At 35.3% G+C, this 19,055-nt stretch overlaps 1 protein-coding gene across 9 annotated transcripts in view; it reads right to left on the reverse strand.

The window, feature by feature from the left end:
* The window catches only part of SOX6 (SRY-box transcription factor 6), a 620,069-nt gene that overhangs the window by 341,620 nt on the left and 259,394 nt on the right, over positions 1 to 19,055 (reverse strand). For all 9 annotated transcript variants that reach the window (XM_030330807.1, XM_030330815.1, XM_030330812.1 and 6 more), the window contains one exon: positions 20 to 227. In XM_030330807.1, coding sequence (XP_030186667.1) covers positions 20 to 227 — 208 coding nt within the window. The remainder of the gene's footprint in view (positions 1 to 19; positions 228 to 19,055) is intronic.

The raw sequence follows: 19,055 nt of genomic DNA on the forward strand, positions 1-19,055 counted from the left end.
CAGTTAAGTCCACACATACCCTCTTGTTCAGTCCGAGTCATTTCCTCAAGCTTCTTCTGTTTCAGTGTATCCACCACATCGGCAAGGCTTCCTTTGCGGCGTTCTGGGGTTCCAAAAGTAACACTGGTCATTATCTCGCGGTCCCGACTCCCTTCGTCAGGCTTATGTGGTGAGGTAGAGGTATTTCGGAAGGAATATAGGGAACATAACTTATTATTCTCTGACTCCTATAAAAACAAAATAAAATAAAACCATTAGAACATTTGTTTCTCTGCATATCATTGGAGAAAAATCCCAAACTCAGAATGACAGCATATGAGGCTTAGATGAACAAATAATATTAAGCCGTCTCTGCTTTAAAAATACTAAACATGAAAGAAGCAATTATCAAAAGAACTACCCTGAAATTGCAGATTCAAACTGTTTTTTTTTTATTAGAAACCAATCCAAGTGGTTCAAAAACTTCATTTTAATATGGACACTTTACTTATTCCTACACCTTTCATTTAAAATAGTTTGGATTCAATAATTATTAATTATTAAGCTGGACAAAGTTTTTCTTTCCATTGGCACTTTTGTTAAATGCTCTTCCCACAGCCTAAAAATATGTACATCACAATAACATTACCCTTGAATTTAGAACCAAAAGAGAAATTAGCTTCAATATCCAATATTAATTATTCAACAGAAAACATATAAAACATCTAAATCAGTGCCACAAAGTTAGCCAACCGGAATATTTTTGTGCACTAGGGTTTGAGCAGAATCTTTTTATTTTTTCCTAGCTACACAACTGTCAAAGTTACAAAAGCCTCATTCTATTCCTTATCTTCACCACTTGTATTTTAGCACATAGTCACACACATTTAAAAGTGGTTTACTTTTATGGTTTTTTTTGTTTGGTTGGTTGTTTTTAAAAAGGCCGAGTTTGTTACAGAAATATTTGCACAAGAATTACTTCACAGAACAGAGAAGTTAGCTAACTGGTAAGAGGGTCAGATTCATCTGCAAGGAAAAAATGCAAATCTGAGACTGAAAATAATAAACACCTAAAAGTTTACAGGAAGAAAATTTTTTTATATCTCTCTAAATCAGAACTGAGTGTTGGAAACAACTATTATTTAGCCATCACCCATCAGTAACCTTACATTCACCTTATCTGTCTGAGCGTGGGTTTTCTCTTGCCCAACGAAAAACTATGTAAAGGAGCTAGTCTTTGTGATTCTCATCAGAAGCGTGACAATTGTAATTGCTCCTATATCTCTCTCCTTTTTCACAAAGAAGCCCAGCAAGCTTTAAGAAGTAGAGGAAGAAATATGAGGCAAAAGTTACAGTAATAACTGGTACGGAAAGGGGGAGAAAAGGAAAATGGAGCGTAGAGAAGTAAGTTTCCATATAAATTAAATGAGATAACTATACTCAATAAATGCTAGGCATTTAGTATTTTTATCATTGTACAAGGTAGGAATAAAACTTATTTTCAGGGTTGTTGGGATTATTATTAAGTAACAATTACTTGCAATATGTCACTAGGCACTGACATAGGCAGTGGATAAAATCATCAATGACTTAAGTCATATAAGTCATCTTATACCAACCTTAGGAACAATGGAAAGGTGTGAATTTTACTATTTCTGGCCCCCACTTTTTAACTTTCTAAAACTTAAGGAATGATGGTCTCATGAATGGAGACCTATAGGCAATTCATCTGAGTAAAGTGGTACTAAGTCCAAACACTTATAATGAAGAGAGTACTGTTGGATAAAAGCCAATAATGTCGGGGCGCCTGGGTGGCGCAGTCGGTTGAGCGTCCGACTTCAGCCAGGTCACGATCTCGCGGTCCGTGAGTTCGAGCCCCGCGTCTGGCTCTGGGCTGATGGCTCAGAGCCTGGAGCCTGTTTCCCATTCTGTGTCTCCCTCTCTCTCTGCCCCTCCCCCGTTCATGCTCTGTCTCTCTCTGTCCCAAAAATAAATAAACGTTGAAAAAAAAAATTTAAAAAAAAAAAAAAAGCCAATAATGTCAAGTTAGGAAAAAACAAAAAAACAAAAAACTTGACAAAGGATCTATAGTTTTGTTTTGTTTAGTTTTGCTTTTTTTTTTTAACTTTTAAGTAAGTTTTATTAAGGGAAAAAAAAGCTCAACTTATTATGTAATTTCCTAAAAACAAAACAGGTCTTAGGAAATTCAGTTTGAGGAAAGATGCCCAATGATATCTGTCGAGTCTTGCTGCATGTTACTGCAGCACAGCTGTGGAGGAGAGATTTGAGACAGTATTTGGTCTCAAAGCAATAGTCCTCAAACTTCAATGTTTAGAATTCCCTACAAGTATGTTAAAATGCAGATTCCCTCACCTCCCTCTATACTGCCAAGAGTAGGGCCCAGGAATGTGAAGTTTGATGAACATCCTAAGTGATTCTGATGTATAGGTCCTTTAATTCTCATTCCCTATGAAGGCAATAAAATAAATGTGCTTTGCCTTAATGTTATAATATGGATATAATTACAAACATTTTTAAGAAGGCCAGTTACTTGTGATTTTTAAAAATTACATAAAAGAGATTACTTCTCTTCTTTTGTTCTTTCTTGTGAAAACACCACTGTATAACATGACTGAACAAATGAACATCACAAAAGCCAAGCATATGGGGCCTGAGTTAGCATTAGTTCTTTCAAAGACAATTTACTATAAATTTGTTTTCTCCCAACCTCAGTGGCATCAACAAGCCTAACAGTGAAAATCATTTTTGAAATATTATTTAAGAGGATCCCAGTCCCAACATAAATAGAATAACATTGATTCAGATTATCTAAAGCATTTTTTTTGCTGGAAATGAATTAAATACAATACAATATTATATGCAGATGACTGAAAAACCACACAGTAGTACAAAAAAAAAATCATCAGGCAAAGTGTGTAGAAAACATAAGCAATTTTCACAAATTAGGAATATTTAATTAAGATGTTTCCATGTCTGAAGGGATAGAAAAGTAAATATTAAAAGCAAATAAAAAAATCACACTTCCATGTGAAGTGATGGATTTTAACTAAACTTATTATGGTAATCATTTCACAATACATACATATATCAAATAATTACGTTGTACACTTTAATACAATGTTATTGTCAGTTATATCTCAATAAACTGGAAAAAACATATTAAAATAAATATTGCTCAGATTTTTCAGAAGTTGTTATTCAAAACTGATTGCTCAGCAGTGGCAATAAAAAGATGTTAAACTTAAATAGCCTTCTCATGGTACTGTGAATATATCAAATATATACATTTCTGAGCTTTTGTGCTTCATGTTCCTTTCCTCTAGAATGGCCCACATTCTCTTTGACTATTCACTCAACCCACTCCTCAAAGCTCAGATCAAACTGCATTTCATCCTTGAAGTCCTGCCTGACTATCCTGGGCCTCACTACCCTCCTACCCCCTGAAATACACATCGAAGCACTTAATCAGAACCACACAACTTAGCATTTAATAATATACTACAATAAATTATTCATTACTATTTTGCATGTATTAGTCATATTTGCAACTAAATTTTAACACTTGAAGGATTGGGGCCATGTCTCATGTTTCTTCAATATGCCCCCAGAGCATCCAACAAAATGTTAAGTACATCACCAGCTGCTGAACTTGAAACAACTCCTCACCAAATATGTCAAGAATAATAAAAAAAATACTGGTAGGAGTAAAGATTTGTTCTAATAGTGACAGGATTGCTTATTTAAGCAAAATATTGAGAACTGAAACATTAAAAAAATAAAGGATTTATTTAATAAAAGATGACATAGCGACACAATGGAATACCACACAGCCATTAAAAACAATATTATATACGCTGAATATAGTGTTGTTTATAGTGATGAACCATTAGGGGCTACTTGCATATCCAATTGTAGGGATCATTTGAGGGCATTATGGTTTGGTCCAGATGGTAGAATAATTTGATATTATTAAAAATCATATTTTTGCAGAAAATGTAGTGACATCGGGGAATATTCATAATGTATTGTTAGTGAAAAGCATGTTGGTGAGAAACACCAATATACATTTTTTTAGGAAGAGTTATATACAGAAGAAAAGACACCAGAATGTCCAACAAAATGTTAACAGTCCTCTGAGTATTGGGATAATAGGTAGTTTTAATTTTCTTTTTGAAGTCATCCATATTTTGCAATATTCTATTATAAATACTATTTTTAAAGAGAAAATAAATATTGTCAAGGTTGAATACGAATACCAAAAAATGTTGTAGAAATAATTTATTTACAAATAAATATGTATTAAATGGGAAAAAAAGGATAATTGTAGTTAGATTAGTACATAACCTCAATTTTGTTGGATGTGTGCATAAGGGTAAACATGGCTACAAAACAAACAAACAAGACACTGGGAGATATACACCAAAACATTTATAGTGATCTCTCAATGGCAATGAGATTACTGGTAATTTTTATTTCCCTTTGCTTTATGTGTTTTCTAACTTATCATTGATGAACACAGTTTATGTAATAAAGAAAAACAAAAATAATTTTATGAAGGGATTCTTGAAAGAAATATAAAATAGAATTTAAGAGAAAAAAATCAGTCTTCTTGAAGATATCTAGAGAGTTAGTATATTATAATTTCCCTGAATTTGAACCCAGAAAAATAATCAAGGCTCTCAAATAGTATTTTCTAATAAATTTAATTATTTAAAAAGGAATCCTTACAATCTAGATCCTTATCATTATTACCCATTGTTTCCCATTTGCCCTCAAAAGATGCACAAAATCAATCTATTTTCTCTTCTGTAAATTAGAGTTGTTCAAATATCTTAAGGGAGGGATTGAATTAATAGTTCTTTTCTAGGTGACACTCCTCCAGTTTCTATACCCATTTCCCATCTGACATGATTACCAGACCCTTCATCATTCTCCTCTGATTCAATCGAGTCTCTAGATGTTGTTCTAAAAATGGGTTGCCAAGAACTGAATACCAAAGTTCCATATCTTCATTTGCAGCAAGAAGAAAAGTGACACTCAGAAGGTCATGTAGCTTCCTTCATGTCACACAGGTAGAACTGGCAGAACTAGTTTAAAACCCAAATGTAGGTTTTCTGACTCTAAATCCAGTGCTTTTCCCATTCCACAAGGCCATAATAAAGTCACTCTCAACAGTAAAAGATGCCACAATTCCAATAACACCTACCTTCTAAATATTTTTTTTTTTTTACCTTGCATTGCCAGAGAGGAACTTTACCTACTTTGAGACAGGAATTCCACTTTGTTATTAACCCTAATCTAAGAGTTACCAAGAAGTACCCTATATTAGTTATCTATTGTATAAAAATCACCCTAAGACAGGGCTTAAAACAATAATAATCATTTATTCTTTTTTTAATGGTTTCTGTGGATCAGGAATTTGGGAGCATCTGGGCTGGGTGATTCTGTCTCAAGATCTCCCATGAGGTTGCCAGTAAGTCAGTGGCTAAGGTTGGAGTCATCTCAAAGCTTCTTTATTCACAAATGGGAGCACTTCAAGAGTGTGGAGCTGGAAGCTGGGGTTTCTTGGACACCTTCCTCTATCTCTATGTGATCCCTTCGTATGATCTTTCTCTCCAAGATTTTAGCTTCAGACTAGTTGGACTTGTTACATGGTAGCTCAGATTGCCAAGGGTGCATACCCCCACAAAGAGTCAGATGAAAGCTATATCACTATTTCTAACCTAGTCTGAAGAGTCATGCCATGTAACTGTCAGTGCAATCTATTCAATAGTAAGACACCAAAGCTGGCACATAGTCAAGAGGGTGGGACTTAGACTCTGCCTTTCTATGGGATGGAGTTAATATTATATCTTCAAATAGTTGCTGTAAGAAATGAATAGTATATAAAGTGCTCAGAACAATGATAACTACTCTTACTAAATTCAAACGCCCTTTGTCCAATAGTCTTGTGTTTCCATTTTTAATTCTGAAAATACAGTCATGATGACCACTGGCACCATTTTTAGGTTTTAATTTATTCTTGTTCATCTAAGTATAATAATAAATACTACATGACATTACTCTCTTCTATATCAATGCTCAAAAAATCACAAACTAATATAAAGTCATCCCAAACAAATTCCAAGACCTGACTCCTCACAAAACCCCAGTAACCTTAACATTGGTAATTAGCTTTTTCTAGGGATACTTTCTATCAATTCCCACTTAACCTAACTGCATATGGGTTATCTCCGTTCTGTCCTGGAGCAGCTACAGTACACTACTGCTCTAATTCATCTGGGTTGCCAACTGCACCTTGACCAAGAATATGAAAGGGTAGTCATAACTGCAAACAGAGGAGAACTGTAGGCTGAGGTTGCAAAAGTCAGACAAGATGTCAGGAACCGAGACAAGCAAAGACCATAGGTCAGGAATGGAATCTTGCCCTACATAATGGAGTTGAAACCTACATACAAATGGAAGTCACTGGTGCTGGGAGAAATGATTAGGAAATAGCCTCTCTATGCAGCTGCATGAATCAACTTCCCTACCTGCTGCCCAACCTAACTGTAGGGACAGAATATTACCCTCTCTTACTCTTTCCTCCACCCACTAGCAAGGCTGAATTAAATGTGTCCAGTCTTATTGTACTCCTGTTGTCATTTTGTTTTTGTTTTTGTTTTCCATTTCAGTTATACTGCCTTTCCAATTACAGCTTTATCCTCATTCTAGTCTACCTGCCCCTCCCCAGATAAGATTATTGGGATACCAAATTATAGGTTTGTCCCTGATTTCTGACAGCCTCCAGTCTACAGCAAGATTCTGTTTCCTTAAACCCTACCTCAAATCATTCAAACAAAACCCAAATCCTACAAAATGTTCTTTTGAATACTTTCTTACTGAGGCATTCGATGATTCCCTGTGGTGTGTGTTCTCCCGACTGTAATGAGTAATAAAACCAATTTGTTCCATTACAGGTGTGTTCTTGGTAGTCTTTGACTGAAGGAAATTAATGGGATGCAATGTCCTTAAAGAAATTAAACACAATAATAAAGCCAACTAAAAGTTGGTGTACTACCAATTCAGCCATGTCAGTGATTAGTCTTCTCTGCCAGAACAGATGGCTCTACACCCCTCCTTTTGTATGCACTGCATTTTATATATTTTAAGTTTCAATTAAGCATTCAAGTTACATTACATATACACATGTATTTTAATATATTTTAATTAAGATATATATATCAAGATATATATATGTATATATATACACATATATATGTATATGCGCTAGATACGTACTGCTTTTTCTGATTCCCCACTTCAAACGCTCTTTTTTGATGAGCCCAAAACTACCTGACAACTGTGCGGTATAAGACATATTCTACTACAGTATTATGGGGTGACTGACAGATAAAGCTTTACCTAATCTAGGTTCCAATAACTTCTTGCTAACAAAGGAACTGTAACCTTTTTAATATGCTGAAAACTAAATTGCTAACATTTATAGGTTCTTTCTCAGAGGAAGAAGTACATTTTTCTCTAATGTGACATATTTTAGGAAAAGCATTGGTTTAAGGAAGCTTAAATAAATGAAAATACTGAATTTGGTTCCAATTAACAGCAGGTTATTCTTGATAAAAGTATCATTAACTCTAAGAGTAAAACAAAGTTTTATTCTTTTTCTCTTTTATTAAAACTGATACTTGGGGGCACCTGGGCGTCTCAGTCTGTTAAGTGTATGACTCTTGATTTTGGCTCAGGTCATGATCTCATGGTTCATGGGTTCAGGCCTCATGATTTCAGCTCAGGTCATGATCTCATGGTTTGTGGGTTTGAGCCCCACGTTGGGCTCTGCGCTGGCAGTGCACAGCCTCCTTGGAATTCTCTGTGTCCCTTCCTCTCTCTCTGCCCCACTCTCACTCACTCATGCTGTCTTTCTCAAAATAAATAAACTTAAAAAAGCCCTGAAACTTGGTAGAATATATTAGATTTATGTAGCATTCTCAAAGTTGGCACAAAACCATGCCACCTTACACTATTATTATACTGTTTAATAATAATAAATTTATTCATTATTCATCAGAATATAATGTACCACTATTTACTACAGTGTCATGATTCCTCAAGTCTAATAAATAAAAGCTATTGTTTTAAAGTGTTATTTTGATTCAAATAAAAAAATCACAATACTAAGTTTTTTTAAATTTCCTCATCACCATGATATTTAATAAATGGAAATAAAATACAGAAAAAATACTAAATTCCCCAACTTGTCAAGACAAGCACATAGAAAAGCTTTGCCTCATCTATACATATCACCCTCACATATTGAATCAAAATCTCAAGATTCAAAGGTCCTTAAAAATCCAATTGCTCAATCCCACCTAAGATTCATACCCTGTGCAGAAAAAGGTGGTAAATAGTTAACAAAACATAGGCTCTCTGGGCCAGATTTTGCAGTTAAATTGCAATTTTTCCATCTACCTGCCATATAACACAGGTGAGTTAGTCAACCTCTCTGTGTCTTAATTTCCCCATCTATAAAATGGGAGTGATAACAGCAGTACAGAACCTATCTCATAGCATTGTTATGAAAAACAGATGAATTAATAAAAATAAAAACTCTTAGAACAGTGCTTGTAACATTGTAAGTGTTCATTAAATGGTGATGTTGCTGGTAGTGATGTTCACTGTTACAATATCTCTTACAAGTAATTTTTTTGGCCTCTCCTTAAACACCTCCATACCTCCCAAAGCAGTCCATTCCATCTGTGCAGGGTTGCCAAACATTCCTATTAATAAGAATATTAACAAAAGAATATTATAGAATATTATTATATTAATGTTAATAAAATATTAATAATATTTCAACCTTTCTTATATCCCATGTAAACATTCAGAACGACAACATTTTAAAACACACAGCTATTGGGGCGCCTGGGTGGCGCAGTCGGTTAAGCGTCCGACTTCAGCCAGGTCACGATCTCGCGGTGCGTGAGTTCGAGCCCCGCGTCAGGCTCTGGGCTGATGGCTCGGAGCCTGGAGCCTGTTTCCGATTCTGTGTCTCCCTCTCTCTCTGCCCCTCCCCCATTCATGCTCTGTCTCTCTCTGTCCCAAAAATAAATAAACGTTGAAAAAAAAAAATTTAAAACACACAGCTATTATACTACCCTTATATCTTCTCTTTTTCTAGGCAAAACATCTCTGATTTCTTCCTCATAAGACATGGTTCAGCCATCCTGATCATTCTCCCTTGAGTGTGTTCTAATTTGTTTCTCCCGCTCTTAAATAGTAGTGCCCTGAACTGAATGTACTCAATATTCTAAACAACAGAGAATTAAAGCACACTACCACTGCCTTAGAGACATCATACTTTAAACATCTAATGTCACGGGACAGGCAGCCCCAGAGATGAGAATATTTTATGATTTTTTTGGTAATGGAACAGTAAGATCTTTCAGGCACATGGGACAACATTCTATCAAGGTTCAGCTATTAGCTGATTTGTGTGCCTACCAACTCCAGACAGTTACTTTCATCTGGCAATTCATTAGTATTCAAACTACCATATGACACTCAACTTAAACAACACTACCGGGCTAGGTTGAGTTGGCTAAGACAGTTTCAACTTTGAAGCCCAGAAAGTTAAAAGCAGCAAGAAACTTGGTGATTACAGCTCAAATGTTTCATTTTTGAGATGAGGAAATTGAAGTCCAAAGATATAAAGTGACTTCTGTAAGGTCACACAGCAAATTAGTGACAGAGATAAATAAGGCAATGTCTTTTCCTCTAAGTTATGTTTCCTCTAAATAATCTCAAGGAAGACATATTCACTAAATCAAGAATTTTTGTTTATTTGCTTGCTTTTTACAATCTGAGGCTTTAGGGAATAAGGGGTGTGATTATGCAGAAGTTAGAGAAGGATAATCGGACAAGTTTTAACAGAGCAAGTTTCTTTGCATGGAGAGTCTCAAACAATTCCACAGAGCTTTTCTTATGAGATAAATACTTACTCTAGTGTCAAGTCTATTATCTTCATGGTGTCCTTTTCTGCAGTTGTTTTTCTCTTTCTTCCCCATTAAAGAAATACCAGTGCACTTATGAAAATAATTGTATTTTTTATGTAGAATCACCAAAGCAGCTAGTATGCTTTAAATGAACCAAAGGCTATGGTAGATGCCTAAATTATATGTACATCACTGGATCCAGGTATCAGTAAGATCACCAGGAACCCATTTAGCTATCACCCAAATGAGGAATAATGAAGAGCCCTTTGAAATAGTGGACAAACCCAGACACCAGAATTTTGAAGCTGAAGCAAAGGAGGTGAAGTAAAAAACCTTCCTAACCTATACCCCAAACAGGCAAATAGCCTTAAAAATAGGAGAATCGGGGCACCAGGGACCTCTTGTATGACACTGGCTCAGAATTAACAGGGAAGAGAAGAGCTTGTAGTATGACACAAGTAATCTGTTGAAATGCCATTTAATCCAGCTTCTGGGAAACTTCCCCATAATTCAAGACAGAAACCTGGGCCATTGTAAGAGAAAGGGATCTGCAATCATTCAAGGGTATCAGAGTAGCTTCAGAAAAAATGAGATATTAAAACTTTGAGGAAAAAAGGTAAGGTAGTTGGGACTCACTAGGGAAAGGGTAGTAATTAAGCCCCCCGGAAACAAATATCGGTATAATAATTACCTATGTCTTCATTGTCTATCTGAAAATGATGAGACTGGGGTCACATAAAAAATAGTTCAGCATATGCCCTTTATATCTCACAATTCTTAATATTAAAAAGGACCAGATCCCAATCAAGTCCTGTTATAAATCCGTTTGTTACCTAACAGAGATCCTGCTCTATTAACAGTGAAGTCCTCCCATGGCCTCGTTTGTCCAGAGATGAACAACTAGAGAACAAACTGCTGCCTCTGTCATACACACTGAGACCTCACAACTGCTCTGGGGATTCCAACACCTCCTCTCTTCACTGGATCTTGTCCAGTGAGGGTCCCAATTTAGAGAATTATACCACAAAAGCCTTCAAATTTCATACATGTAAAGGATTAACAAGAAACTCTTGGTAACCCAGAAATTTTAAAATCACCTCTCCAGTTCTCTAATTTAAGCTTTTAACACACAGAACAAGTACAAAGAGACTAAAAATGATACCTCAGAGACTGTGTTGCTAATAAAACATCTATTCTATCTATCTGTATTTACATTTCCAGGAAAAGGGAAAGTAGGCACAAAAATGTCACCAATTTACCAGAAAGCAGTAAGTAGACGTCTAATTCTGTCTTCAGATGCCCTCAATGTCTGGAAGCCGTACATTGCTATACCTGGGGGCAGCACACAACCTGGAATTGATGGCTCACCTACAGTCTTAGAGCCCAGGCTCTTTCTCGAGGGGCAGCCAGTAGGGAACATAGGCATGAATTTACATTTTTTTCTCTAACTTCCAAATACTCAAAAAACTCAGATTCAGGTCATTCCTTGCTTTATTGTGTGCATCCTCATGGTTCCAAGGACAGTAGTCAAAAGGACAGCGAAACTCTATTCTTACTCACAATTTCAGAAAGCTAAAAAAAAAAAACTATAATCAACCCCTATACAAGATATGCCAGTATAAGAACAAAAAAAAAAAAAATGAGAGAGGTATGTTTGGTAGAAGCACACCAGGAACAAAATAATTTCAAAAACTGAAGGCCACATATTAACTCTGAATTCAGGAGCAAACTTTTCTCAATTTGTTTATGGATTACATTAGCTTAATCTTAGCTAACCCAGTCCTTCTGTAAAAAAGCTACTAGGTCACCACTAGAGCTAAACAAAAAATTCCTAAATAACAGTAATTGCCAAAAAAAAAAAATGTTCATTTTGTGTGTTTCAAGGTAAATGAATCTCTTCTATTATGCCACCATAATCTATTTATGCTTAAATGAGGGCACATTTCTTCCCAGAAGTTTGATGAACTTGAGAATATTGTATTCTAGGTACTCTCAGTACACCAGCAGTGAAAACAAATCAGAGTTAAATTATAATGAAAGCAAAAGTTTACAAAATAGTTCCCAATCATTTTATTAAATAAGGTTTCCCATTTTCTGGGATGGTAATGAAATATAAAGAAGATAAATGAAATGTATAAATATTCATTTCTAATTTTTACCTGATTGTAAAATTTTATTAGCAAAGGTTTATAATTTATACTTTGGATTTGAGAATGTGGTTTACACAGAGATATATTATTGAACTCAATTTGCATCACCTAGAAAAATAATGCCTAGAGGTCATGAGAATGCAGTAATACCAAAATAATACTTAAAAGGTTAATAATATAAAAAAATAAGTGTCATCACATTGAAAGGTATATTAACAAAAGCAATAATGGCTTGAAGTTGTTCTTCTTTTAAAAGGTTACATTTCTCTTGGAAAGCAAGGAAAACTTCTTATTGCAGAGGACAATCAAACAGTGGGATAATTTGCATATCAAGATAATTAAGGCACATTCATTAGCAGTGTTCAAGAAAGATTGGGTATGTTCATGTAAGGAACAGAGTAGGCTCTTTCCTGCTTAATGCAGGTGGTTTGACTCAATAATCAAAGAGAGCCCTTTCAATCTCATCTCCAAATGATTCATTATGGTAAAGTTGCCTTTATGGAAAGCAACCCTATCCAAATTAGTGTGAGAAGGTAGAACAGGAGGAGTGAAAATACAATCCCAGCTTTCTCCTTCCAAAGCAAAATGCTCCCTATCACAAGTACTACCATCTTATTCAAACTGATATAGAAGGACCTGAAGATTCATATCTCATTCTAATCATGAAAAGTTCAAATTAGTCATGGAAAAGACTGCATGCTATATAATATATACATTGCTCTTTACAACACGTTGCTTAGAAGCCTTATAGGAATGCACAGATTTCATTATTCCCGTTATCATACTGCATTATAGTGATGTATCCCAATCATCACTAGGCAAGAAGGAATTCTGTACAAGAAAGTGTACATTAATCAGAACCACTTATATAGACTGTGGAGTTCTGCTTTAATCAGAAAATTACTGGTGTCCTGAGATCAGCTTCCATTGATTAATACTGATCAATTTGATAAAAAGTCTATCCAAAAAAAAAAAAAAAAGATAGTCTACTGTATTCAAATGTCATTTGGATCCATCGAGAAAATAAAGCTATCTAGAACAGGCCTGGCTCAATCAGGTTGATTTGCTACACCAGATCATCCTAGATTTTCTATTAATAATCAAGTCTTATTTTAAACAATTATTGAAAAGTGACCTTTCCTAAGTGCTTGAAATGCTAAAGAACCCAAACTATACTTTGGTCATGAAGGAATATTTGCATATGTATAGTCAACAGGAAAAAAACAAACCACAGGAGCAGCCTTGGCATCACAATGACGTGTACACTAGCAGCATATTGGTGAAAGAAATGAAAACAAAATATTTTTGAGGCATAAAGATATCACATAAAAATGAAGCAAATTATGGGGCGCCTGGGTGGCGCAGTCGGTTAAGCATCCGACTTCAGCCAGGTCACGATCTCGCGGTCCGTGAGTTCGAGCCCCGCGTCAGGCTCTGGGCTGATGGCTCAGAGCCTGGAGCCTGTTTCCGATTCTGTGTCTCCCTCTCTCTCTGCCCCTCCCCCGTTCATGCTCTGTCTCTCTCTGTCCCAAAAATAAATAAACGTTGAAAAAAAAATAAACAAAAAAATAAAAAAAATGAAGCAAATTAGGGGAATATTGGTTGAATCCCAGAAAAGATAATCCTTATGAACATGAAGGAATGCTGTAAACTGTAAGTGAATGCCAGTAACGGAGTTTGTTAAGAGATTCACGTTATAGTCAGTGCTCTGCAAACTCCAGCCACTGGCTGTTATACAGCCTAAAAGATTAAAATAAAAATAAACATGGCATATCTTGTCTCCTTGAAAACATTCTGTATACACAATTTTATTACACTGAGGAAAAAAAAAAATACCAGGGCCTGATATTCCTTGAACTGTCAAAATACAAAAGAAATGAAAAAAAGTCTTTGCACAGATGTAGCAAAGTACTGGATTTTTATATTTTGGCAGGTGCTCAATATGCAGCCCACATAATCACATGTTAATGACTGGAGTGTGTTAATCAGCATGCATACCTGGTTCCTTCTTGCCCAAGGGGGAAAAAAGCCAACTATACCAGAGCATGTTAATGTTTCTACTTTTGATAAAGATTTTGATAATATGCTAGGTAAGAAAACTTTTCCAAAAAGTGTATTTAAAGATGTATTATATCATTAAAGTTAATAATAAAATAATTCCAGTTTCCATAAACATCAAGATATTTTCAAGTAGCATACCAGTAATCATTTTGTTTAATGTAAAGAACCCAGATTTGGGAAAGATCTTTTTTTAAAGATCTACATTTTTTTTATTAGCAGGAATGAAACACTGCACATAACCAGGGTGTAGAAATACAAAGATGATCATTGTGTTAACACTAGACAACATCAGTTGTCTGTTTCACTACCCACACCATGCAATAAAATATAGTTTTACTTTTAGGTTCAAATTGTAAGTACATTTCTGTCATTAAATTTCTGAAATAGGTTTAAAAAGAGACAGTACTATGTACTAATACAGTTTCAAATTTACAGAAAATGGGAAATCTACCACAGAGCTTCCTGGAGAACGTTGTTTCATAACTCAGGAGACAAGGGCAGACAGTTTTTCGCTTGTTACCAGAAGTCTAGGTTTGAAATTTACTTAAATTGAATGAATTTCCAAAATCTTAAAATGAGAGGAGTAGTAACTAAATTTTCCAGGAAGTCTAAACCTTGTCAGTTCATGGGTTCTTTTCCTGTGATTCACAGACCAAGCAGGTACAAAAAGATGCACATAAATCTAGTCTTAGGTGTTAAGATTACAAAATGGGACCAGGCAAACTAGTGGGTTTCACTATACTTTCTAAAGTACAGTATCAATAAAAGTGAGAAAATACATTTCATTTGGGTGTTATTTACTATCTTAAATGACTAAATCTTACCAAAAACTGGCAACACCTCAAGTTTTTAAAATCTTTTAAAAGCTTAAAAAATTAGAAATCTTCTAAAATCCTATCACAACATAAATAATGGTGGAAAAGGATTAAATCCTCACTCAAAATTCCTGGACTATGTTATCATGTATGACAACAGTTCCAATCCCAGTCACAGTACAAAGTTCACACCAGAATATTTATGACTCAAAATGAACTGCATAGAACACTCCAGAGTTGATTAGCAACTTCTTTGGACTAAAAGCAAGAAAGGCAGAAAAGAGAAATTGTTTGCGAGCAAGACAGTATTGTTCCTAGTATTTATTAAATATCCCAACATGCCTATGACTATTTTCTTTCAATTACAGCAAAGGCCATCATTGGCATCTTTTATTTACACTGAAAAAATATTTTTAAAACTTTTCTAAAAGATAAAACTCACTCAGGGGAATTTAAGTAGATCTCTAAAATACAAAGCTCTGATATTCTGGGGCTGAAGGTACAGCATGGTTATTTTTACTTAATTACACCAGAAATTGAAAGGCAGATGCATATAATCCCATTTTGACTTACATTACATATCAATATAAGCATGCAAGCAAGAGCACAACAATCTTGTTGTCACTTTTTGGATCTTGTAAGAGATACTGTTGGTACTCTGCCCACATCCTCATGGCCTGCCCCAGAAGTCACCTGCAACCAATTCCCTCTTAAGTAAAAAGCTTCTGTCCTCACATGGGACCATTTTCTGTCCAGGAACAAGCCTACCCTTGGCCCTCTTCCTTGATCTTCACAATTTCATTTCCTGTTCATTCTTAACTAAATTTCTGCTCGCTTGACTAACGTCATGGCCACAAGGCTTAAAATACTCTCCTCAACTTCTGTGTGAATCCTGTCCTCTTCAGAATCTAGGGGAACTTGAAGAATAACCTCTCTAATTGTTCACTCTTCCATTTACCCTCAAATTCTCATGGGCACTATTGCCATAATTTTCCTACTAGGTGTCCTTGTTTCTGGTATTATCTCCCACAATCTGTATGCTGCACAGCAGCCAATATGATTTTTAAAACATAAATCAAATCATGTTAGACTCTTGCTTAAAATCTTCCAATGGCTTCCTGTTGCACTTGAAGTAAAGCCCAAACACCTCACTGTAGCCTGTGATACCCCAAAAGTCTGTAGCATCTGACTTCCTCTTTGATTTCATCTCATACCATTCTCTCTCACACCCACTCCATTCCAGTCACTCTATTGTTTTCTGTTGTTCAAATACACCAATGAAAAAGGCTGCTGCACTTTCTGTATATTCTAGCTGGGTGTCTTCCCCCAAATTGCTGCATAGTTTGTTCCTTCTCATTCAAATCTCAACTCAAAAGTCACACCTTCAAACAGACCTTCTGGACTGTTTAGTCATTCTTGATCACATTTTCTTATTTAATTTTCTTTATTCCACTTATCATTGTCTGACATTGGCTCACTCTGTGAAACTTCTTTATTGTCTGTAATACTACTAGAAGTTCCAGGATAGCAGGGCTCTTTCCTGATTTATTCATAAGAAAGTCCCTGTGCCTGGAACTTAGTAGGTGCTATATATTCAAGTAATCTTTAGGAGACAATAGTTACACACAGTATCATTCTTCCAGTCACTAAATATAACCATAAAATGTTCCTTCATCCTTGTTAACATTGAATAGAATGATACACTACACATTTTTTCCATGAAGAAATGATGTGAATTTATTACTGTCTAATGAATCAGTCCTTATGGGAACAAAAACACCTATCAGGAGACAGTGTCAATATTCCTCTGGGAAAAAAAAAAGTACTGGCACACCCATACCATAATGAAAATAGTAGTGGCTGTATATAGTGAAAAAGGACAGTAAATTTTTATTTACACTAGCTTTTCAGCCTTCAAATGGAATTTATCAATTTACACGAAACTTAAAATCAAGAATTTTGGTGTCTATAGCATAAGCTATTATAATTAAAATCAGAGCCTAAAACTTTTTAATCTCAAATTGGTCTTTGAATGTCAAACTCTAAAATTTCTATTCTCCTTTGCTTATGCCACAATGAATTATCTTCCTTGTTTGAAACTGTGGGGTCTCATATTTTGTTGGAACGCCACGTCAGAATAATCAGAATTTCAACATTTCAAGATTTTTTTTTTCTAATCAGGAAGTGGGGATTAGCAGAACTTCTCTGCTTTGTCTTTACCCCCTCTTTACAGTAAAGCTCTTCTGTGGTCTTAATATTTCAAAGTTAAACCCTTCCTGAACCCAGGAGGTAAGAAATTTTTAGTGACTGTTTCTAACTGTTCATGAGTGAAGGCCATCAAAAAAATTAATAACTGGAAACTGAATAGGTGCTAATAGAATTTGTGTTACTGTTTTTTACTTTAAAATTTTATTTCTCCACACCTATTTTATGGGGTTCAATTACAGTGGGTAACAAGTATAAGAGAACAACCAAGTTTCACTTAACATCATGACAATACTTTTGGATTCCTAATTATTTGAAAGTGGAATGAGGTAAAATGTTTATTAAATTTTACTTTAGTCGTCTCCCCACGCCAACACATACACACACATGCATGCGTGCACATATACATGTATGCATGTGCGCGCGCACGCACACACACACACATATGCACACACTCTATATGTAGGTTTTCAGGACTGCCCAGAAACCTAAAATCCTTTCTATTGTTTTTCTTCCCCATAAAGAAAAACTGGTTGGTGATATGATACTTGCAGTGTAAGTCATTACAGGTCTGATGCTACAGTTGTTACACATTATTGAATCTATCGAATGAAAAGGGAGCACAAAGGGAATTTCCAAATGCAGCTGCTATTTCCCATTTGTTAAATCCTTTTATTATACCATATAAGTACACAGCTGGGAAATACTATAGAGTGGGAGTTAAAACAAAATATTTTGGCTTCCAGACATTCAGAATACACAAAGGCTCCAGTGGAAAGCAGTGCTTGATATCAAAAGAGAGTGAAAGTTTGAAAACATTTCCAGCAAATATGATTTCTTTTATACTAATATATAACATATTTGCGAATTTAAACTATTTTATACGACCATAAATCCCTCTTAATATAAATTTGGTAAGCAAATTATTAATATCTATTTTCTGATAAAAGTTTAGATCATAAAACTTTGCAAATAACTCACTGAAGCAATTTGGCACTTGCCAAGATACAAACAAAATTTTACAGTTCTCTAAAGAAGTAAAATTTAAAGGGTATTATTTCTGCCTCAACCTATATTTTTCAGCTTCATTACTTTTATTTGTCCATGACTATATTTGGCATAAGTGGTAAAATAGATCTTGAGTCCATCCTTTCTCTCTATCCCATTTGCCCAAACCACTACCATCTCTTAACTGGACTTCTTAAGTAGGCTCCCAACAGGTCTTACTCCTTTCACTCTCTCTCCTTCCCATCCATTCATACTACAGACAGAGTGATCTATCTGCAATGTTCTAAAACCTTTCAATGATTCTCCATTGCACTTAGATGCAAACCTCATTTCCATCACATAATCTATATGGTCTTGTTGGATATAGCCTCTACCAGTCTCTCCAACCATATCTGATGCTACCCTGTAACCTCATTCATTACACTCCAGCCACTAAGACTATCTTTCATTTCCTGATACTCAGCTATATTTTTCTCCCCTCAAATATTTCCTCCATGCTGTTCCCTCTGCTATTTTTACTCTTTCTTCTAAACTTTGTCTGGCTATTCCTATCATCCTTAAGTCAGAGAGGGCATCCCTATCCATCTATTCTAAATTAGGTTTATCCCATTATGTTCTCACATAGCATTCTGCTCTTTTTCTTCCTAACACATGTCACAATTTTAATTATATACTTATGTATGTGTGTTTATTTAACTTCTGTCCCCTCTCCTAGATATTAGTTCCATGAAAGCATAATCATTCATGTTTTTTTCCACCACAATACAGCCAGCACCGAGTACAATACTGAACCCAGAAAAGGTGCTCCATAAATATTTGATGACATA

This window comes from Lynx canadensis, chromosome D1 (genome assembly GCF_007474595.2).
Source record: "Lynx canadensis isolate LIC74 chromosome D1, mLynCan4.pri.v2, whole genome shotgun sequence".
Classification (NCBI taxonomy): domain Eukaryota; kingdom Metazoa; phylum Chordata; class Mammalia; order Carnivora; family Felidae; genus Lynx; species Lynx canadensis.